Source organism: Anas platyrhynchos, chromosome 20 (genome assembly GCF_047663525.1).
Source record: "Anas platyrhynchos isolate ZD024472 breed Pekin duck chromosome 20, IASCAAS_PekinDuck_T2T, whole genome shotgun sequence".
NCBI lineage: Eukaryota > Metazoa > Chordata > Aves > Anseriformes > Anatidae > Anas > Anas platyrhynchos.
Window position 1 is genome coordinate 7,028,711 of NC_092606.1, and position 23,619 is coordinate 7,052,329.

Below are 23,619 nucleotides of genomic sequence, written 5' to 3' on the forward strand. Positions count from 1 at the left end.
CTCAAGTAATACATAACTCTTTATAATCAGACGAGGATTCAGAGTCTAGCAGGCTGTTTATTTCCCTGCGTCAAAGCTACTTTGAGCAGAAGGCGGCTGCCTTGTAGCTCCATCCCCATTATAAAAAAGAAATAACAACCTGCACATTCGGTGCTAGCACACCTTCTTTTCAGTATTTTGGGAGGAAAATAGCCCATTATGTGTTCTTTGAATTGAAAGCAAGGTAATTTTCATCCACTGGAGGAGCATTTTATAATTCGTTGAGCAGCGGTGGGGCTGGCACCCAGCACGATGGCCACCTCCATCCCGCCGGTGGCAGCCACAGGGGCTGGACCCCGCAGCCACCTCCTCGGCCCTGTGCCTCCTCTTCCCCCTAAGCCACCACCGTGAGCTCCTGCCAGCTGCCGGAGCCTCCCATTTCCGACAGAAAACTGCTCGAGCCCTTTGGAGAAGAGCCCTCCTGACCCCTTCTGCAGCTGCCAGCCCACAGGGGACAGGGCACAGCCATCGCCCCAGCTCCTGACCCTCCCCGAAGCCACAGCACGGCTGCGACGGCCTCGCTCACGTTTCAGTGCTGCTCCAGTTATTTTTGTATTTGGCTTTCGAACGTATCGGCTCATCGTTTTGAGGCAGCTCCGCTGCGGTTGGCAGCTGGCAGGAGAATCCCCCCGTGCCCGGGAAGAGGCAGAGGAGGCAACGTGGGCCCGCTCCCCAAAGGGGCTGCTCCTCTCCAAACGAGCAATGGAGGGACAGCGAACGCTGGTAATTAATGAAATGAAGTAATAAGCAAGGAGATGATGAAAAGTGGAACTTACACAGCTCTCATATTCAATGACCATGATTTCTTTTAAAAAATGCCTGAAGAGTGCACAGGAGGCTCGTGCTCAGATTGACACCACCGTTATGGTGGATGTGTTCACGACCTACATCCACTTTTTAGCAACTATTGTGCAGACTGATACTCTTCCAAATTACCGGAGAAGCATAGCAGCAACAATGGCCAGGGGAGTTTCTTTTTCCATAGAGCTTAAAACAAACGTTCATTAATGAGCTCTGCTTTTTAAAATGATGACAGCGGCAGCAGTGTGCCCGGCACACGAGCTCCTTGCTTGGAGACCCGGCCACGCACACCAAGGGCAGGTGAAGGTGAAGGACCCCCACTCCCGAATTAACCACAGAAATAAAGCAGTGCTGCCACCTGACCGGGGAACTTCTCCGAAACGAACGCTATGAACTCACAGCCACGCTTCAGAGTGAATTAAATTTGTCTTCAGAATACAGCGTGAGTCTCCTCTTGCCATATTAATATGAAAAGTGTGTTGGTGCTTTGTCATTATAATTCAGCCGCAAGGAATATCTGCCTAGAAAATAGTGTTCACTCTGTGATTATGTATTTTATTTTAGCACTTTTATAATAGTAAAGCTATGACCACAATGAGGACGGAGTCATCTTCTGCAAGTTTAATCACTGGGTGGTTCAATGGAAGGAAAAGAATGTAACTAGGACAGGAATTTCTCTACAAACACCGACTCCTTACAAAGCGTTGCTGATGGACAAAGGACTGCGGCCCTGCGGCACAGCCTGTGGAGGCCAGGCCGAGGCAGCAGGCAGAAATGACCAGATGATGCCTGGCAATGATATCCAATGTTATATTAAGAAGGAAGTTGAAGCACTGACTTCACGCTGCATTCCCAGGTCCCAGTAAGGTGCCTTGACAGCGATTCTCCCAGCTTTATTGATACCATAAAGGCTGCCAGGAAGGTTTTCATGGTCCAAATGTCAGGGAAATGGCACAGAATATGATCACACACGTTACAGACAGACTACAACAGCTGCCCTTACGAGAAGCCAACTGATATCCTATGGTTTGAAATCAAGACAGCCAGGGCCAACTGCTGCAGCGCCGCAACCTCCAGCCACACAGGAAGAATGTGGAAACCTCCCCAGTATGCACCAGTGGGGCTTAGGGTTTTACGGAGATAACTGCTCGGCTGACTTTGTTGTTCAGCTCTGAACTTTACAAATGCATTTGTACCTAGCACAAAAGGAGACGACGTTCTCAACCACACGCAGACTCACAAACTGGTCTTTGAACATAACCTGTGCATACAAGGAGTTCTGAGCCACGACAAAGCCCTGTGCTCTCCCTTCTCTTCCCTGCTACAGACCACATTAACCAGAACCATTCCATGCCAGGCACAGTTTTGTTAACTCAGAATGCCAGCAAAGGACTGCAAAACAATCTCCCTCTTCTTTTTGATTCACCAGGAAAAAAAACGACTAAAATCTGGGGAGATCCTTCAGCATCACTGGACCGAGCCCTCCTGTGCCCACCAGGTACCAAGGATTCAGTTCTCTGTGTGCTGGTCCCAGGCACACCTGGAGCACCATCCCACAGCTCTGCTCACCCAACACAAAACAGAACAATGAAAGAAATCATCATGGACCATGGGGAGGGGAGGTTAGAGCTTCTCCATTGCCACCCTGTGGCCAGCGAGCTCTCCGTAAGCATGTCAGGGTGGTAATCCTGAACAGGAATAGCAAGCCCGAAAGGCACGCTCTCCCCCCATTACTTCTCACGGAGTAGTAAGATGTGACAGCACCCTTCTGTTATCAGATAAACAGGGACATCTACCCCGTACAACATCAACTACCTGCATACTTGCCAGCTCCTGGACTGAAAGCTATTACAGGAATGAGCATTATATAAATAAAAATATAAGGGATACCTGGGTCTGTCACCATTCCACAGTATGTCTGCTAATATCCTAACTACAGTCAGCATAGATTGCATTCTGATTTTTTTCAGATTTCTTTCCCAAGAGATGATAAGAAGTAATCTCCCTGTTGTTACAAATGTTTTATTTTGAAAATAAGGCTTTTATGCATATTTTAGTTGATCTAAATACAGTAGATCTTGGGTTTTTAAATCACCAGATAATATGCAATTATCTCAAGCTAGATTCTGATTTTGAAACAAGCTCTAATTCGCTCCCCATTTTATGCTGCTATAATCCTTTCTTCAACTCCCATGAGCGTTACTATTGCTAAGCAGCATGAGGTTAGGAATGATGGATGATACCCAGAAAGGAAGACAAACAAAAGGGAAATTCAAAATCCCCTGAGATCACCCGCAGCTGTATCGGCAAATGAAGATTTCCACATTAGGTCATAAGACGACCCTTACAGAAACACACACCAAAAAGGCACGTCTTTCTCCCACTGAGTATTTGCAAGTCTTTAATGTAGTATATAGAGAGTATATGTCCTTCACAGAGGATAAATACTAAAGTGAATAAAAATTCAGCTTTCCTGGGAGTAGTTATGAAATCAGCAGCACCGAAAAAGAAACTTGGTCTTAATGTCATATAGATGCTCACTAAAGATATAAGACCCCAAAATAAAACAAACTAATAAGAGCTATATACAGTACAAGTATTTAGAAAAATATCCAAGCACATAAAGCTTCTCCTGACACATGGCTACTTTCCAAGCCCAACCCAGCTCTGATCATCAGTAATGCAACTAAATAAGGGCCAAATTCATCATGAAAAAATGCTGATGCACTTGGGTGACACTAATTCAACTTTTTTTTCCATGTGATTTGGTCCATGCTTTTGACACATAAATCATTAAAAAGGCAGATTTACCCAAGGGCATTAGAGCATTTAGGTGGAAAGAAATACACAGAAAAAATGTTAGAAAAGGCACAGCGATACTATTTTTGACCACCTAGGGTACAGACACCATTTTTGTGTAAAACACGTTCACTGGAACTTGCACAAAATTCTTGTAATCGCCAGAGCCTTGGCCAAGGTCACAGCCACAAAATACAGGTATGTACCTAGTTGTAATTTCGGTACAGGCTGTGTTTTTCAAAAAGTCATAAATACTGCTTGAAAAGAAGAAAAATGAGCCAGGCTTCTCTTTGCAATCTCCAATTTATATATATACATATATATATATATACATATATATGATGTTTATCCATCTTATCCATTCATCCTTACATATAAAAGGCTGATGGGTCCATCTGTCCACGTGTGGCAGTGGAAAACTACTGGACAAAAGAACAGATTTTCATGAATGAGGTGCTAATCAAAACCTTATGATCTGGAAGCATAACTAACTGGGTCAGAAATCCAGAAAATCTTGCTAGTTTGGTATAATAGTGCCAAACAGTAATGAAAATACTCACGGCTAATAAAAGTTTGAGACGTTACTATGCATGTTGACACTCTGTACACTGAAGACCTTCTTGGCAAAGCACTCAGGAGCCACTGAATGTATTAGTTTAATTTCACTTCTTTCCCTTCATGCATTCAACAAGTTCTGAGCCAATTATATTACGTAGAAAAGGCTTCAGACCTTTTCTCATTTTAAAATTGGTCTGGTTAATTTCTATTTTAAAATTACAAGTATGCAACCTTTTCTGCCTATATTTTCCTGGGAAATGTCTCAGAAGACCAGAGAATAGGAGCTTTTTCTTTTTTTTTTCTGCCCTGCAGTAGAGGATCTTTCACAAATGCATAATTATTTTTACCCTTTTCCAAACTGTTTGCTGCGCTTTTAATTACAGAACAGCTGCTAATAAAAGAAAATTACCAAACTGCCCTTCCTCATTCAAATATCTTGGTTTTGCTCTTTTGTTCTGCGTGGTGTCACAACCCTCCTTATTCCTCCATCCGGAGAGAGGTGCCGAGAAAAGAACGCCTTGTAAAACAATTTTGTTTCTAATCATCAGGAAAGAGGAAGAAAAGGGCACGAACCCATTTTCTCATTTGTAAGTTTGCTTTAAGGAAAGAAGGACAGCGATCATCAATAATATGATTTTATTAGCTGATAGGAACATGTCGCGTCACACAATATTAGCTCAAGGGCAGGAGCTGACAAACGAGGCTGGGAGTGTGGGAGTGGAGCAAAATATCACGGCAGCAAAACCCAACTTCCTGAAGGAAATCACTTTCAGCTACCAGTGATCCTCACGGGAATCCCTAAGGTGGTCGAATTTTAATGCTATGGGCTTGTCTTTCAATCTTTTATAATTACAGTTAGTCATAAATATGATGATTAGCAATAACAATGCAGCCTTTTCCCAGCTCCTCTGATTTCAAATTCCTCTTAAAGTGGCTATAATTAATTACTCATATTTTCCATGCTGTCTTAGGCATTTATAACTATAACAGTTACTCTTGCATAGTATTGATGCTACAAAAAGTAGTCAATGGCACACTCTTAATGAACAGCAGCGTATAAAATGTCACAGGAAATTTCCATGTTTGCTAAATGCTCGCCTATAAGTAACAATAGCTCTATGATTGCAAATAATATTTCCCATTTCGGTTTTGTTTTTATGGCTTGTTTCACCAGGGGCATTTTTTGCTTTTATCTATTTATTTCCCACTGTTCTTCTTAGGAAAAACGTGGATTGAATTTCATCACGGATTTTCTTCTAGTAAAATCTTTTAGAATGCAAAATAGTTTCCCAGCAGTGCGGAAAAACAGTTCAGTTGAGACAGTCAGAATAAAGCTAACAAACTTGAGGAGAGTGTTTCAGAATGGCAGGAAGGTAGAAGAACATACCCCATCCTGCTCTGTATCCTGAAAGGCAATCACTCTCAAATACTAGCTGCAAGTACAGAGCGGGGCGCAAGTATTTTTCTAGGGTAGAAAAGAGCCGGAGTGTTTTACATCAGTTAAGCATATCATTGGTAAAAAGTCTGTGTGGGTAGAGTTTGGTATCTAACAGCAGGAACACAGCTGTTCTGCTCCTTCCTATACTGTGGCCATCTTCAGAAAACCTTGAGCAATTCACTTCTCATTGACACTCATCTTTGCTGCATCTGCTTTTTTTTTTTTTGCAAATGGAAAGGGGAGGGAGGAAAAAGGTCGGCTTGGAATATTTAACGAAGCTTGAAACAGAAACACATAACATGGTCTTTTCCCCACCTTCAAATTAACAAAGCAGATTTTGTGCAAATGAAAGTGGAAAAATATGCCAGTGAATAAGGCAGCTGGAGTACGTAGATCACATTACAAACGAAAGGCTTGTTTTACAGCCATTGTCACATGTCAAGTTGATAAGCTGAACTATGGTAAAAAAAACACAACAACCCTACAGAGCCAAGGATCTCTAAGATCAGACAGAGTCTCTTTACCTAATGTATGCAGCTAAATATGTGTACTCCCTACATCTGCCATAGCAACAAGGAGAGAAGGAGGAATTAACTGTGTTAATAAAAAAAACCTGAAGGGTCTCCTGTATGATACAACAAAACAAGAGAAACCTCTCAGCATCAAAGCAAAAGAAATGTAACAAAAGCACAGAGAATTATTTCAGAGCAAATCATTGAAACCAGCTGATTACCTGAGCTTGCACATCCCTGCTGTAGGGAATCCTGTAATGATGTCACAGAGTGAAGGACTAGATAAGAGAGGAGAGGAAAATCAGGGAACAATAAAAGGAGATGCCAAACCACAAACTAAACAGTAAGCAGGCTCAACAAATAGCAAACCGCTGATCTCAGCAAGGGCACACTGCTCATTTAAGTCAGTGGCATTATAAGGGTACAACCGAGGTCAAACTCTAGTCTGGCCTTTCTGTATCAATGGGTATTAGGATAAGAGAGAGCCACAATAAAAGCATAATTGCAACACAGCATTCCCCCTTTACAGCTGAGTTCTAGCTCGCCTCCTGAGAAAGCAATCGATATTCTCCTAGGAACAATATCAAAATCCCCTATGCAACCCTAGAAAACAGCACACAACATTTTCCAGCTTTTCGGCCAATTTTTTTTTGGAATTACTTATCGGATTCATGCCTAAATATTATCACCCTCATTAGGAACTCGATAACGGCTGCTTATCAATTGCACATAAACGAGCGCTTCTTGTGTAAACATTCCCAGCCAGTCCCCCTAGGAACCGGCGGGGATGCGAGGCGGGACGCTTCCCCTTCCACCAGCGCCTGGGCTGCCGCGGGGTGGAAGTCCTGCTTACTGCAACTTTAAAAAGATCTCCTCCTCCTCCTCAACTCAAACAACATAGTGGAATTTTAATTACCTTGTCCTTGTTGCTGCCCTTGTGCAGGCAGGACACACTGTCCCAGCTCACCATTCAACCAGAGCTGCATACGAATAAATGGTTCTCGGCCTTTTTGTGTCAATTTACTCCATGGCTTTGGCCTGGAGAGCATGTCACTGACACTTCCTTGGGACAGCCCCAATACCTGAAGTGAAGCAACCAAGAATGGCACGTTAACACATTTGGGGTAATTTAAGGGGGTAATTTAAGTCACTTCGGCTTCCTCTACTGCTACATTGCTCGAGTCAATTAGCAAAACTTCAAAATGACAGATATATGTACGGGGATTGAAATGCTTTTCTCCTGCCATAGTTGTTCTGGAGAGTTGTTTTTTTTTTTTTTTTTTTTTTTTTTCCCTGCAGGAATGGAGTGGCAGTACAAACAGCAAACGGATGGCTCGAGATTTGCATGCTTTCCATATTTAGTGTCAAACAGTTTCATCGATCCTAACAGGAAAAACACAGCATACCAGCTCACAGAAGGAGATAAAACAGGACATGATTGTCATGTATTTTGTTCTCAAACAAAAATAATTGGGACTTCTGAGACTAGGCCTTCATTTGGTTGATTTGTTTTTGGTATGAACTGTAACGAGGTGTGCTTTCACCTGTAGCAGCAGCTGCTCCATGGAAGTAAACATTTCGGAGCACAGCTTACTGCAGCAAAGGGGGATTTCAGACGAGCAGAGCCCAGTGACTTGCTGGAATTCAGCACAGGTGCAGGGGTTAAAATTCATACTTAATGAAAGGTGCCACGGGATCCTTAATGACCCCGAGAGGTCAGGCTTTTCATTTTATGTTTTACTGAAAAGGTAATAGTGCGATGCCAGCTCCTATTATGCTATTAGATTGATTCAGTTCTTTATGGGAAGAAGAAACACCAGATGTCCAGCACTCCTCGCAGCCTGGAAGGTGCTTTCTGGTGGTCGGGGACCCCCCAACTCCCACGTGCTCAGAGCCCAGCATGCGAGACCTAATCACACATTGCGTGTCTGTAATCAAAAACTGCTTAAAAAGGTCTGAAAGCACACTGAGATATGGAGCACCAGGTATAAGAAAGGACTGTGAACTCTTGACTTAAGACTAAGGAGATGCAGGGGATTTTCCTTGTGTTTGTTCAAATACCCTTGTGCACTTTTCCAAATATTAAAAAAAAAAAGGAAAAATGCTCTCATGTCCATAATCTTCACTCAAAACAAATTTAAGACTCTCCAGTCACGACAATGGTATTACTCAAATATTCCATGAATTCATTACATTAAGCATGAAATACTGAGTCTCAATAATGTTTGCTTCAGCTTTCAGTGTTTCTGAACTCGGGGGCCCCATTTCTAATTGCAAGCAACTGAAGCCAGTCTTTATGTAAAATCTATGCAATTCATGAAATACAAGGGAACTAATTCTTTCCTTTGTGAGCATATTTTTAAAGTTTTTAACATGCTAAGCAAAAACATTTTTTCGTAAGACACATGTGGCACACCCCTTCCGTATGCATGGCTGTGTTAAACTGAGCTCTGTACCGATGCGAGGAGCATAATGCACATACAAAACACTGGGGTAACAAGAGAGAACCAATTCTTTACCTTTTCCCCAAAGATCCTTTGGCAGATGCCATTCTTTGCTAGCTTTTCTTTGACCTGACGCGTTAGTTCTATTGTATCCACTTCCTGGTACATATAAATCTCATACTGCTCAGGTGTCAGTGGAGGAACTGAAGGTTTGGATGGCTTTGACAAGGACACGATAGGGGATGAAGGGAGGGGGCTATTTTGTGGCGTCTCACTGCGACTCGCCCCAGTCATGCTCAATTCAGAACTCTGCGAGTACGGAGATTCAGCGTTTGGCCACTCTTTCCAATACTCTGAAGAAGATGGTCCTTGGAGCTGGCTACGATCTGGCCTAGTCTGATTGCTGACCTTTTCTTTTCCACCACTGGCTTCCTCAACTTTTATATCTTCGGGAAGAGCTGCATTTCTTCTCTCATGCTGCACAGTATTCCACCAATGGTCCTTCCAAACACCACCACGTCCCAACTCATTTTTAACATGCCTCAACATACCCTGGGCAGAATCACTTATTCCATGAAGCTCTAAAACAGGTGCCTCCTGAGGCTCCTTTTTGAGCCCAGAGAGGTTCTGCAATGCAGAGATACTGGAATCAGTGACAGATGAATGTTTCTTCAGGGATATGGCCAAAGGAGAATAGCTGGAAACCGAAGACATTGCAGGTGTAGATACTAGTTTGGGGGACAGGATAGAAATGTCAGCTTGAGATAAAGGTGTTGTTTTTAAGGCAGGTTCAAGGGCAGCCTGCTGTGCCTCCATTTCGCGTCGGGCTTGTTGCAGAATGGATCGAATAGCATCATCAGAATTGCCACTGCTAGATGCAGAAGGCGGCTGAGCCGGCTCAGCTATGAAAAACAACCAAAAGACTAAATGCAACAGAGGAATATGCTTTATATTCAACATGCGCTACTGTAAATATTTCCCTGCAAGAAAACGGGCTGCAATACATTTCTGGATGGGAGGGAGGAGTTTTCAACTAAGCAAAGATTCTCACTTTTCAAAATAAGGTAAGATTTCCAAAGTTCTTCACTGGAAAATTTTTATCGTTGCCAAAGTGCTGGAAGTTTGCACACACTGACTCAGCTGCACAAGTCTGTTACTACTTGCAAGTTTTCCACCATTGTAAAAATTTTCAAATAAATGCCTTTGAAAATCAAGCCTTCAACTCTTCCTCCCTCACCCCCAAGTGGTCAATAACATTTTATAGTTCTATTTACAAAGTTATTTAACCTTTCACTTTTATCTCCACAAATGAATCGTAACGCACACACTGAACACAGCTGCATCCACCTGGACAGACTATTAATACCCACTTACAATATAAATAAGGTGAGTCCTTTTAACTCCAAAAATAAAGCGCACAAATTACAACAAAGCAAGAAGTTTAGTAAAAGGCTTCGTTATTTAATTTGACAAGCCAAATGTGCTCCTGCTTCCTGTTTTCTTGTTCCGTGGTTCCAATCATTGAAATAAACAGCTCTACAGAAACCAGGATGACTCCCAGCCATCACTCTCTGCCCCATTTCAGGAGAGACTGCACCTGACTGAGGTATCTCAGTGGTGAACCCAGCACCCATGTGGCTGTTCTGCAGCATTCAGGAGATGAGCAGAGACTGTAACATGGGTGTACACCTATCTCTGCAGAGTAAGAAGGGTTTTTTTGCAATGGCATCTGTTTCCATTTAACTTAGCTTTCACTGAGGACCCCGGTGCTTGAAAACCAGATCCTCTGAAAGCTGCTCTACAAAGACTGGGAAAAGTGAAGCACTAGGGAGTGGCAGGGAACCTATACACTGCAAGAAGTGACCTCAAAATGAAGTAAGATTTGAAACAATCTGCGTATTATTCTACTGATACACCTCACCTGAATACATTTCCCGATTTGTCTCCCTATACTCCTTCCTGTCACACACTATAAGGTACGTGAAAAACTAAGAAATGGGAAAAGATGGTGAGACCATCTCTTCTGTTTTATCTACTGGTTTCATAGGGAGTTTTGAGGCTGAGTTAGTATTTGAAAGGAAGTCCAACACTCTTAGATAAAACATGCTACTGAACAATGTGCTTGCAGTTTCCTGCACACAGCCCACATTTTTCTCTATGTAATCATCGCCACTATAAACTTATTTATTTAGATCATATATTAACTGGTCTTTAATATTTTGCCATGAGATTAGCGTAGTTTTCATTTCAAAGATGACTATCCAAAACTGTAAATCAGTTTTTATTTTAAAAAACGAAACAGAAGTATTGCAAAGTACTCCCTACTTCAATATCAGCCCTCTAAATGTACTGGAAACTCTTTCAAAGTTGGGAGGGCCGTGGAGTAGACAGAAATGTTAACTACATGACAGCTTACAATGAGAAATTAAACTTATCTCAGGCTAAGATGTTAAACATTAATGAAATTTTTGGAAAAGGAAATGCTTTTTGGATTAGCCAGCTCACTCCCTGAAAAAAACCCTATATCCTTACATTCTGTAACCGAAGTCATGTCTGAGTTTGCCTATGTTCTAATTTTAGTACACAATGTCCACAGTAAGATGGTACTGTGGTACTAGTAATTGCTGGCTGGATTGTGACCTTCACTCAGGCAAATCCACTCAGTTCCCTCTCCCACGCAGTTGTGTCCCTGGGGCTTGAATTGGAGAGCACTGAACAAAGACCCCGTCAAGCAGTGATGTGTATTAACTTATCCTGGGCTGCATTACAGACAGAAACCACTCCACTGAATAAATAATAAAAAAAAAGCTCTTCAAACCTACATTCAAGGTTTTAAGAATATAATTAACTGACCAGAAAGCTCATGGTAATTGTTTTAATTAAATTCTGAAGTAAAAGTAGCAAGAGACGAAATGAGGCCGTACCTGTTTTCTGTACTTGCAGCTCCCTTTTGGCTTGTTCAAGAATGGATTTGATGGCTTCATCAGAGCCAGTCTCTGTGGTTCGGATTCGTGTGGTTATATTACCTGAAGAGGAAAACAAAACTAATGACACTTGGAAAGCTTCTATTTGCTTGTTTGTTTTTAATACAAAGACATACAGTGTATATATATTGATACAATGATAGCATAACCTGACAATAGTTTATATAGAACCTTTACCAACATCTACAACACCAAGAACATCCTTAATGACACAATAAAAGAAAAATATCCTCGTTGCATTAAAGCCTGTCCTCTAGCTGCACTGAATGATGACAGCACTGACATCACCAGAGGAAGAACCACATGCTCATACATTCCTTTTCTAGTATAACACACACAGGACATTTTTTTTCTTTTTTTCCTTTTTTTTTTTTTTTGGAGGGGGAGAGGAAACAGAAGGGAAAAGAACGCGAGGGGAAAGGAACAAAGATAAAAATTTAAGACCAGAAGTCATCCTTAAAAATTGCATCAGCTACTAGGCAAACTAGGATGAGTACACATTCAGCCCCAAACAGATTAAAAAAATGACTAGATGCAGGAAGTCAAAAACATTTTTTGCCTTTCTTAAGTTTTATGCATTAAGAGAAACAATCATTTAAGGACTGATACGATTTGACGTACTCTCCAGCTAAGAACTATTACTTGTTTGTTTTTTTTTTTCGTTGGTTTTTGTTATAACCAGTAAGGGGAGAGAACAGAGGGAAAATTCCTGTGACTGTGAAAGCTATCGCATTGCTCATTAAGAGATTATCATTTGTAAGTGAGCTGTGTAATTTCTGACTGGAATCAAAGTAACTACAGAGTTCTGGGGTAGCTGTTTTTGTTTTTGCTAAAAGAAAAATTCTGCAACTAATATGTTCACAGTTCCTGTTTAATGACAACTTATTGATCTGATGTTCCCTTATCTTTTTGTTCAGTCTTTTCCATACACCATACTGCAGAAAGCATCACGCTAATTTAACAGCTTATTAAAGTGTATTTGTCAACATAAGCCCCATGAGGAGAAAAGTAAAATCTAGAGCAGAAGCAGTACGCAACTGATATTGGATTACACGTAATTGTGCAGCTTTCTTGCTCTAAAATCATAGTAACAGCAAAGAGAGCATTTCAGTAGATGCAATGACTTTATAAAGCCACTTCTATCACTTAATTCTCTTTATCTGCATATCTACTGAGGATAGGAGTGGAAAAAGTATCCAAACAGGGTTAAGTTAGTACAGCAGCAGCAGAATTAGAAAAAGCAAAGTGTTGGTCTAACCCATGGTTTGTTTTATACTTACTGTCTGTTTTTCTATCAGATTCCAGGCCAGAATCAAACTGCACAGTTTTAAGGAAACACACAGCTAAAGCACACTCCACTTCCTATGTATTGACTGCAAAGAAAAACACCTGCCTGTGACGTACCTTCAGACCCATTTCTTCGTTTCGGTACTTCCTGAAATAGTCTGTTCAGGTTCTGGCCTGGATTCTCTGTTGAAAAACAAGTTTGGTAAGAACAAAACAATCAGGGGATGGTTGCTCTGACATCATGGGCTGTGTGACATGAGAAGATAGCAGCCTGTCTCTAGAGACGAGGGTTCAAGCGTTCCTCAAACCCTCGAGTCTTTGTCTGAGAGCTGGAGGAGCTGGCTACTTTGGAAGAAGCAAGGCTGGCTGATTTGTTAATAAAGATTACAGCTACGTTCGGAAAGGAGATTAGACAGATATAAATAAATGTCTAGAGATACCAAAAATGAAGAGGTTAAAGATGGGCAGATAATCCCCTCAAGTACAATCATCAAAAGGAAGAACAGATTATAAATCTAACAGTGTTCACTTTCAATTAAACAAAATCTAGACAAATCCTGCCTGTCCTTTCCAATATTTCTAGACTGTAAACAACTTACTTTTCAGCTTCTCTAAATGTAAATCTCAGTCTTCATTTAAGATGAATCAAAACGAAATGCATATGTTATTTCTTAAAATCACGACCCTAAATATGCAAAGCTGCTTTAAATTAGGACTGGTTTTTAATTAGTCATCTCACGTATCACCTACGATACTTTGTCAAAACACTTTGGGGAAAAAATCACACAAGACACAACAAAAATGTGGTCTCAATAAACAACCCCAAATAAAAATCGCCAAGTATTTCTGATGGCTGATACCCATAGCAGCTACTGACCCTTTTTACTCAGTGTTTTGAAGTAAGGGATGTAAACGTCCCTGTTCCTTGGCTGACAAGTACAAGCCAGTGGCTAACTACAGCATCAGCAAAGATACTAACCTGCACGAGTGCTGAAAAGCAGTGTTAGAAAGGTCTACTTTCTGCACCTTTTGTCTGATTGAGGCGAAGACAGTATCAATGCACAAACGGCCTCAAACATGGAAACTTTCAATATTTTACACTTGTAACTAATAGGAAAACGTGGCAAGACCCTCGGCTGGCGAGCGCTTACCTCTTTGTCTACCCTGGATGCTGCGAAGAGCCAAGATGTTCTGCTCGTCCGAGAGGAACTGCTTCATCTTATGAAATGGCTCCTTGCCTCTCACAGTCAGTTTATTCCATGGCTTTGGCCGGGCTAGTATCTCACTCACAGACCCTTGCGACAGTCCCAACACATAATGTCCAAATATCCGCTGTCCAATATTGTGCTTGATCAACTGCTCTTTCACCTGACGTGCAATTTCGGCTGTGTCTATCTCCTCGCCTTCGGAGATGCTCCCAGCACTTTCTGACTGGCTGGGAGACGGGGCCATGCCATTTACATCCGGACTTTGTTGTAATGGACTTTGGGAAGAGATGGAGTTTGTGCTGTAAGGACCTGTTGAAAAAATCATGCTTGTGCTTCCTGCTTCCTGCATTGCCTTGGAGTAGAAGGACTGCATTAGCTGTCGCTGGAGGAGAGAGTTTAGTGCAAATTTTCCTGTGGAGGCCAGGGGTAAGCTGGGGCTTGCCAGGGATGAGCTGAAAAAGTCTTGACTTAAACCCGTTGGTGAGAACTGGTGTGTACCATTAGTATTGGAAGCCTGCTCCCCCGCGTTGCGGAGCAACTGAGAAGGAGGGGAGGCCGGCAAGGTTGCAGGACGCTGACTCTCAGGCTGGTCTTTCCCTTTTCTCCTGGCTGACCCTACAAGGAAGGTCAAACATAATGCATTATGGGGGATTAAAGAGGGAAAAACCAAGATAAAAAATGCAAAGTTTGCCCCGCAAAGGGAAAAAGTGCAGATTTACAAGGGCCAATGAAGTGGCGGTGGGATTTTTGTTTTTGTTTTGGTTTTGGTTCGTTTTCATATTTTTTTTTTCATAATTCAAATTTCAATAAGCCAAACAAGGCCCCCAAAACAAACAACATGCATTTCATGTTTGCACCTTTCTTGTATGTTGCAGCCTGGAGAATCCCCCTTACAAACATTAAAACTAGAACAATTACATGAAGTGCAGTTATACATTTAAAATAAAGGCAGTTACAGACAGCAAGTCCCTTTGATGTCTCGCATTCAAGACATTACTCATTGGACCTGACTGAACCCAAATGCAGCAAACATTTACATTTTGGAACAAACCAATTTGAATAAAGGAATCACCATTAGGTGGATGCACCAAGATCACTCAGTTTAAGTCATAAAACGCTTCAGAATTCAGTAATCCCAGTGCCAGTGGCAACTTTTAACTTTCTTCCAGCTGCAAAAACCATAAGCATTCAAGTATCTGGAAATTCCATGACTTGCCATTTAAAAAATGTGCACACAAAATGTAAAAAGCCCACATTAGGAAAGCTAAACGGCAAACACACTTCACTAAAAAGAAAGTATTTTGTTTTTCCAAGCTGACCTGCTGGTAATATATCTAAGTGTATCAGACAGGAAGATTATTGTGTTCTGCATGCAAACATTTTGCATAACATTGTGCGTGGGGGAAGAGACTTCTGGTGCCACGGATGAATTTGTTCCCAAAACAGAAGACAGCCTCAAACGCTACCACTTGGTACATCTTGTAATGCCTCTCTTTCCTAACCTTTAAAGAGTCTCCAAGGTCTCCAAGTTTTATTTTACTATCCAGCCTATAAAACTGCAGAAATCAAACACTCTTCAGCATTCTTGTTGCCTGTTAATCTCCCTGCCATGCATTACCTCACACTCTCATCTCTCATTCACCCCTCCCTCCCTTCACAAGACAGCAAACAAACCAGAAGAGCTGAAAATCGTGTCAACCTACCACTCAGGTCACTATTAGTGATACGCAGCGTGGCATTCTCAGACTGCAAGGAGCGGTTCTTCTCCAGCAGCAGCACCTCCAGCGGTTTAGATGAATCCTAAAGAAAATCAAAGTGGGAGGTTTGTTTCTAAAAGAATTAAGAGTCTCACTCAGGCACTAAAAAAGGATTTCAGAAGAGAACAAGTGCTCATCTCTGCTATGTACACGGCTGGGGAATTCACCATGCATATATTTGCAGGACTCACTCAGTGCTCTGACATGAGCTACAGTAAAGATGCACTGTTTCATTTTCAGTGTAAATCACTCATCAATTCTGCATTATTTTGAAATGTGTAATGGAACAATTTCTTAATCCTACTTACTTTAAAATGGTACTGGCATGCTTTCACCATTTAAGAGCTGTAGACTTCTAATCTGATTACAATAGGAGTTAAAGTGATATTATTTCTTCTAGGTCAACTGACCCAACTTAAGCATTTCCTTGAAATGCTGTATTTCAGCATCAACAGTTTGTTCAGAAATAAAATTAGTCACAGAAACCTGCCATCTGCTTTCCACTAAACATCCAACCCTTGATCATTAAAAAGCATATTGAGAATTAATCCCAGTATATTGATATTCAATTCAGATTTCAGAAGCAGGAATTCAAAAATTTCAAACTTCAGTAAGATTATTAACTTGCTGGATGAGCAGAGGTTTTTCCTGCTTTCTCAATACTCAAAGGCTTGTTTTCTTTTGTGAACGTTACTTTCAAGGCTGACAAAGATTTAAAAATGCTAAAATCCTTGGTCACTACAAGACGCATGCACATTTCAGGTTAGCTGTATATCAACTCATATCTTTAAAAGACAACTTCACAGCATTACAGTTATCCACTGCAGCATCAGCTGAAACGTCATTCTTTGTCCTTGACCACTTAAAGGAAATTAGCAGGCAAAAAATGTTCACTTCAACTTTTTACATAAGAAAAGATCAGGAAAGCAATGATCAGCCGTTATGTCTCAACATCAACAAGAAACTGTCCATGCTAACATGAACAAATTGTAAGAGGAATTTTTGTTAATACACCGAACTGCTGAAATAATTAAGAAAACAAAAGTAGATTCAGTACCTGCGCACCAGAGCTTTCAGATGGTGCAAACTCCATGGATTTCAATATACTGTGGAAGGCAGAAAAGAAATTATTTTCTATTTCTTCTTTTCGAAACAACTCCACCAATGAGCATTAACATTATCATTTCCTAATCTCCAGCAACAGTACAACTGGTAGCAACTTTCCTTGCAGGAACACAAGCTGATAATGAATACAGAATAACTATTCAAACTAGTTATTGGATAAGAAAATTTTCTCAAGCGTCATCTAAATCATTCCATATGCAATCCCACAAGGCCAGTTTAAAGCGTAAATTTAAAGGTTAATAAGGATATAACATTTTAAGCTGTCAGAAACAATATCAATTTATCTGTGAAGCTTGAAGGGAATGAAAAAGTTGCAGCAAAGCAACAAAACAAGGGAATCACCGCCACAGTTACAGCACTTTATATAATATACACCAGCTCACATATCAAGGAAAATATGCGCAAATAATCTTCCCAACCAAGACACTACAGGCTAAAAGGCAGTTTTTCATTTTAATAACCTCCTAGCTCTATAGCAAAGGGAAGGCACAATGGCACAATATTTCTTAAGACATACGAAAGATCCAAATATTTATAAGTACATTAAGAGAAGAATCTGATAGTCTTATTGTCAATATTTTACATAAATACCGAGCAGTCAAAGTACATCTCCCCTCAAAGTCTTTCTGTTAGTGTTGCCTTGTAAATGAGAATCTTACAAGAATACAAAGTTATTCCTGTGCTTTGTCTTATAAATTTTTTTAAGTAGGCCTGCTGCAGGCAGGGTGTGAAGTTCCTCAGACTGAAGCAATAAACGACTTCAGCTTCTCAATGTACAACGACGACATTCATTTGTCGGAGAAAAATACATAAACAGATACAGATAGTGTTTATACAGCATTTTTCACATATAAAGCACCGGGAACTTCGTGAGGCAGGGAGAATATGTTTAATCATCTAACGAATGTGGAAACTGAGTCAAAAGCAAAACAGAAGGCCAGTATTAGCATGTATGAACTAGTTCTGGATGCCCCTAGGAGTCAGCCAGGCACCAGCGCTCATTAATTAATAGCCTCTGACCATGTGGCTTCCAGCACCGCTATAAATCTGTCTGTGTATTAATCCAGAATGAGACGTCCCATCAAGCGACACTCAGGCAATCAGGAGTCTCAGCGATGTACTCAGCATCACACAAACTCACAGCAAATCCGAGAAAGAAAAAGTCTGAGGCAGAAACCTTGTATATTTTGCCTCTGTGCATTACTTGCTGAATACAGCAGTAATTCTGACAGGCATTCTTGCAAATATAGTAATTATTAAAATGACAAAATTCTGGCCATCAGCTTCATGATACAGCATCTTTGGGTGATACTCCTTGCCAGAAAAAATCACCGTAGGGCTACATCCGTGTAACATACATGCACAGAAAGCACTGCTGTTGAGACCCTGCTTTACACGGGCACAACAGCTCACCTATGTGCCAAAGTGCCTCTTTCCTGCCATTGAAAGAGTCATGCCAGTCAAGGAGAGAGCCTTTGCACTAATGGCTCAAGCTGTTACAGCTCCTGACTTTATATTGACATTACAGACATGTTTATTCAGGCTGCTAATCCCTGCTGAAAGCAAGCGTTTCTTGGGACACCTCTGCAGAGGCGCAGTTCTGTCTACCAGGATGCTACAGAGCTGGGGAAGAAAATATACAGAGACCCATCCGGGAAAACCCCAGGCATGGGTAAGCAAGTATTTTCCTCCTCCCACAGACTCTGCTGAGTGTGGCCTCTGAGAGGTCAACAAGTAGCAACGTTATGTCCTCACAAGGGTCAAATAAGGAGACCCATCTGAATTAAAGAAATACATAAACTTGTAGCAGTAATTCATCGTGTGGCAAGCTTTCCATGGGAAATTGCTGTTGTTTCTATCATTTCAGTCCACATCAGCAGCACACTCGCACCGCACATCTCCCAGTGCTCTCCCCACTTACCGTGCTTTGGCTGGCCACGCTGAGCAGTCCTGGAGCACCCCAACTGTGTTCCCTTCTGGGCGAAAGCAAACCAGAAGCTGCACGCTCCCAGAGGAGTGTGCATGATGCACTCCGACCTCTGCACCAGACTGGAACCAGTCTGGAGTGCAAAGTAAGCCTGGACGTATTTAGTGCGTGCAGTGGGCTCTCAGCACCAACAGGTGGGCTTTAACGCCCTGTTCCCGTTGTGCCCGACCACTCGCAGGGGCTGCTCTACCAGCTGATTTCAGTTCCCAGCACTCGCTGCCAGCTGGGACCAGAGAGGATCCTGAACCTTGCAGCAGCTGCATTTTTCATTGAGCCAGGCATGCGCATTCAAACCTCGGCTGGAAACTTAGTGACCTCTGCCTGTTTGAAGTGGCTTCTTTGCTACCTGAAATAGCTTACTAGCAATTTCACAGGTAATTTCCTTCTCTTAGAAGCCAAAATATATTAAAAACCAGGTTGATGGTATCTTGAATTGCCCTTGGAGGGATATTCAGTACAACGGGTTCATTTTTTCAAATCGTGTAAAACTTAAACATGTCAAAAATGATTCTCCAAATGTCTCATGAAAGGTATTTTCTTAGGAATATGAGGAAGCAAAATGTTTCTCCTTTGGATTCTGGGAATATCTTTGCCCATGAGATCTCAACTCAGGCTGCTGCTCATCAAGATCAGTTATCTGCTATTTAAAAGAACGATCTTGTCACTTGAATCTGCACATCTAAGACAACTTGAAAGATCTTACTCTAAAGCAAAAAGTGTATTGGGACAGTTCAACTTTCTGTTTTTATGATCTCAACTGCAAAGGCAGGAGGGCTAGCACTTGTGTTACTCAAGAGGGAACCGAAAGGACACACAGAGCTCTCAGATATCAAAAATAGATTTAAAAGCCACTTGGCACAAAAGCCAATGCAGAGCACAAAGAGTTCTTCCACCCCAGATCTTGATGTGGACCCAGTTAAGTTCCTCCAAGGTTAGAATTTGTCTGATGCTTGAGATCCCTCACTCTAGAATACCTCTAACTTCTCTGGGGGGATTAAGGAAAACAGAAATCAGTGCCCAGGATTTCAGGATTCAGAAATGTATTCTCTTCTTTACTGATAAGATTTTTTTTTAAATTTTTTTTGGTGCACGTGTGTTATGAACAGATCATTTTTGTCAGTGTTTCAGGGCACAGTAGGATTCAGTGTATGGGTTAATAGATTAAAAGCAATAGGCTTTTTGTAGTTTTACTTCAGATCAGACCATCACCTGATGTACTTTTAGGTTTTGTACCATGTCTTCCTCAGGGCTCTTGTGGAGGGCCTTAACCTCCAGCCCCATCCAGCAAGATGGTGTATGAACCCCAGGCCACCTACAAACCAGCCAGCTGTCCCTCTGAACACATGCCGCTCAGTAAGAGATGTTACCCACAAATCAAAGGATTTAAAAACTAGAACAAAAGCATCTGAATTTTCATAGATCCAGGACTTTTTTTTTTTAGTTCCAGTAATAAACGGAAGTCCAAGAGAACAGGGGATGAATTCTGCTCTTCTTCCTGGGTGCAGGGCTGCATTTGACAGCACCAAAAACTGCTGAAGTGGTGAGATGTCTGACATACGTGCTGTTTCTGTACATTCACATTTAGGAACATGTAGCAAATTTGAAGATTGTGGATTAACTCATATTCACTTATTTATACCAGAGCACATTAACTGGCTGAAATCTGGAGCTGCATTTACTTGACTCGGGAGAGAACATGGACATATTTAGGTATATCACTAAAATGAAACTTTTTTGAGACCAGTCACAGTGACCAAAGAAATGGACAACTCATTTTACTTTACTTTAACTGCACACCTACACTGGTGCATACTGCAGCTGGCAATGAACCAGAGGTGCAGCCAGCAGGGTTTGAATACAATAGCACCAGGGTCTGGACAGTCACTGGGCTTGCGAAACCAAACCTGCTTTCCATATTCTCCAGGGATGTGTAAACAAAAGCACATGACTCCAGCCTCATTTGAAATACCTCATTAAACAAGGTAACATTTTTTCAATCTTCTTAAAATACACACAGAAATGCTGGAGTGATGAAACAAGAGATGGAGTTCCTTGCAGTTATTTAAACCTTGACACTAAACATATTTCTAGTCAAGAACCTTCTCTCCTGAACCTGACAGCTTATCTTGTTATAGTTTAAAATGAGGCTCTTTTAAGTCTCTTAAAAAATACCCTTGAAATAGGAAGAGGCTGTTTGTGGCTTTAGTTTAAAACCGCAGTATATTAGCAAAAATATACAGCGAAACAAGCACAGCATTAAAATGGTAAGTGCTGAATGCCGGCTGGCAGAAGCAGAGAAAAGGTATTATGGCCAAAGGCCTTGCATTAAATTCTTGGTCCAGACTACATTAAACTGTTGGCTGGGGATTTTTGAAGAGTGGTCCACCGAAAATACCACAGATTTTCCAACTTTTTACCCTTGATGGATAACAATCTCAGAGTCTTTTCTTCATGGACATTTGTATTATTTGGTGTTGTGATACTCTGCTACAACAAAAAAGGAATACAGCAGTTGCACTGGTCCTGGATGCAATTTCAGCCAATATTGCCTATTTCCCCGTCTTTGTGGTTTTGACTAAATTCTTTATTGTTCCAAGAACACAGATTTGTGGCTTTATTTAACAAGCATCGTTAAACTAATTTGTGAAATAATTATATGAGCATTTAACACTTACTTTAATTCTTTCTTAACCTCTTCATAATCAGCCTGTCCTTTCAGTTTTTCTTCCAGTTGCTTTAAAAGAAAGAACATGGATTTAGTTATTTAGATTTTTCCTGCAGGTTTTCAAAATCATCTTTAAATTATTCCATATATACAGCAGTGCACAAGTGAGGGTTAATGACTCATACCTAATTTACATATATTAGGAAACAAACTATAAACCAATTCAACGTAAACACAATTACACCTCACTCCTCCTTTGTTTACAGAGTGCCAAGCATTACGGTAGGTAATTCAGTAGGTCCCAATTTGGCTGTTCGTAATGTCCCTGTCATACATTCAATAAAGGGATCAGTGAAGAAGGTATTAAAAATGGGGCAGTTGAAATTTTTACAAAACTAATAAATCGAGTAAACAAGCAGGATGCTTTGGCACGTACTGTATTCCTAACATGACAGCTCCCGATAACCTCATCCACATGAAAAGGAGACTGAAGAAGCTGCTGTTGACTGGAATGCCTTAGGCTTGTAAGACTTCTACAATGCCTCATGCCCAAACAAAACAGCTGTACCAAGTCATTTTACAAGCATTACTTATTGCAGTAACTAATATGATTACACACCGGAGATGAAGCATTGAGACCAACTCGGCAGGTCTTTTTGCTCAGGTCTGCCTCAGCTGGGGTGGTCTCAATGGCTTCTCTTCAGTGTGAAGATGCCACAAACGCTGCAACAAACCTCCTAACACAATCCAGAACGCAACGCCACACATTTAGACCTTACCCCAAAGCCCCTGCTCCCAACAACAGTGCTCATCACTACAGGATAAATGCTTCAGGAGGCCTAAAACATAGTGATACATAATTGATGCCGGTTATGTTGCTTGCAGAAGCCACGTTCATTTCTCACTAATGATTTCTTAGCTTAGTACAGGCATGCCTGATCTAAGCAAAGAAAGAACAGAATTCACTGCCTTGCAGCTTCCATGGAAAAAAGTTCAGGCTAAGTTCTGCTTCGCTGAATTTCTGGTGGTAAAATTGGCACAGAATCCCCAAAGTCTCATAAATAACACAAGGATGTACCACCCTCAGTGAAAAAGCATCTGCTTTGAAAAGGAAAGGAATGAATGACATGAAAAAGAATAGGGCTTTATGACTGGGAGAGGCTGCCTGGAGATGGGAATTCAAGGAGATCCTACAGTGCTCCTGGGCTGCTCGTCTGAACGCAGGAAGGTGGCAGGAAAAGGCTAATGCAAACTTGGAGCATTTTTTGTAAACCCATTTAAAATGCAGCCCCACAAAGTCCTGCAGCAGTGCAGACGTGGGTATGTGAACAGCAGGGCTGGGACAGCACAATGAGAAGGGGGAACCCCTTAACCACGCTGTCTTCCCAGGTGACCCAGGGTGTAAATACTGCCCATCTCTAAGCCATCTAACGGATACAAGAAGCTGCTGCTCCGGCAGCTGCTCAAAAAGCAGCTCCAACAAATCCCCACCACTGCTTGTTGCAGGAAGGCAGAAATGGCTGTTAAGTGTGGCATTTGCACCCTGATACTTAGGAAATGAAGAGCCCCTGAAGAGGTCTTGTACCCTAGAATCCTCAGCGATTGGTAACTTGCAGTCAATCTGATTGTGTTTAAAAAACACGTGTATTGGAGCTAAAGCAAATTTCTTCACCTGGCAAAACAGAATGCAAGTTTTAGCCATTTCTTCAGGGCCCAAGATGTCACTTTAGTTAGTTCCAAGCCCTCTGCAGGGTCAGCTACAACATGCTGCAAGTTCAAGCAGCTTCTCAAGCTACAGCTCAATGCACAAAACCCAGTTACTAAACCAAGGAACCCAGACAGGAGGTTTTATGGACCAAGTCAGGCTCACTGAGAGTGGAGAGGAAGCCTTTAAATGGAGCCAGTGAGCCAGAGAGCCCTTGGTACAGGTGAGGTGATTCAGCATCACGATTCACAGCTTTTTGACTTGATGCAGGCAATGGCAGGGCTCTCCTGGATGCCACACGACATCTTTC

The 23,619-nt window shown here is 41.6% G+C and overlaps 1 protein-coding gene across 12 annotated transcripts in view; it reads right to left on the reverse strand.

Moving 5' to 3' along the window:
* Window positions 1–23,619, reverse strand: part of CUX1 (cut like homeobox 1) — a 267,949-nt gene that overhangs the window by 55,250 nt on the left and 189,080 nt on the right. For 2 of the 12 annotated variants that reach the window (XM_038165921.2, XM_038165920.2), the window contains exons 12-20: window positions 21,615–21,673; window positions 16,885–16,933; window positions 15,774–15,870; window positions 14,014–14,685; window positions 12,980–13,045; window positions 11,516–11,617; window positions 8,667–9,493; window positions 7,064–7,229; window positions 6,369–6,425 (exon numbers count right to left, since the gene is read on the reverse strand). In XM_038165921.2, the coding sequence (XP_038021849.1) occupies window positions 6,369–6,425; window positions 7,064–7,229; window positions 8,667–9,493; window positions 11,516–11,617; window positions 12,980–13,045; window positions 14,014–14,685; window positions 15,774–15,870; window positions 16,885–16,933; window positions 21,615–21,673 (2,095 nt within the window). The remainder of the gene's footprint in view (window positions 1–6,368; window positions 6,426–7,063; window positions 7,230–8,666; window positions 9,494–11,515; window positions 11,618–12,979; window positions 13,046–14,013; window positions 14,686–15,773; window positions 15,871–16,884; window positions 16,934–21,614; window positions 21,674–23,619) is intronic. The other 10 variants (XM_072026162.1, XM_072026161.1, XM_038165924.2 and 7 more) reach the window with 9 other exon arrangements.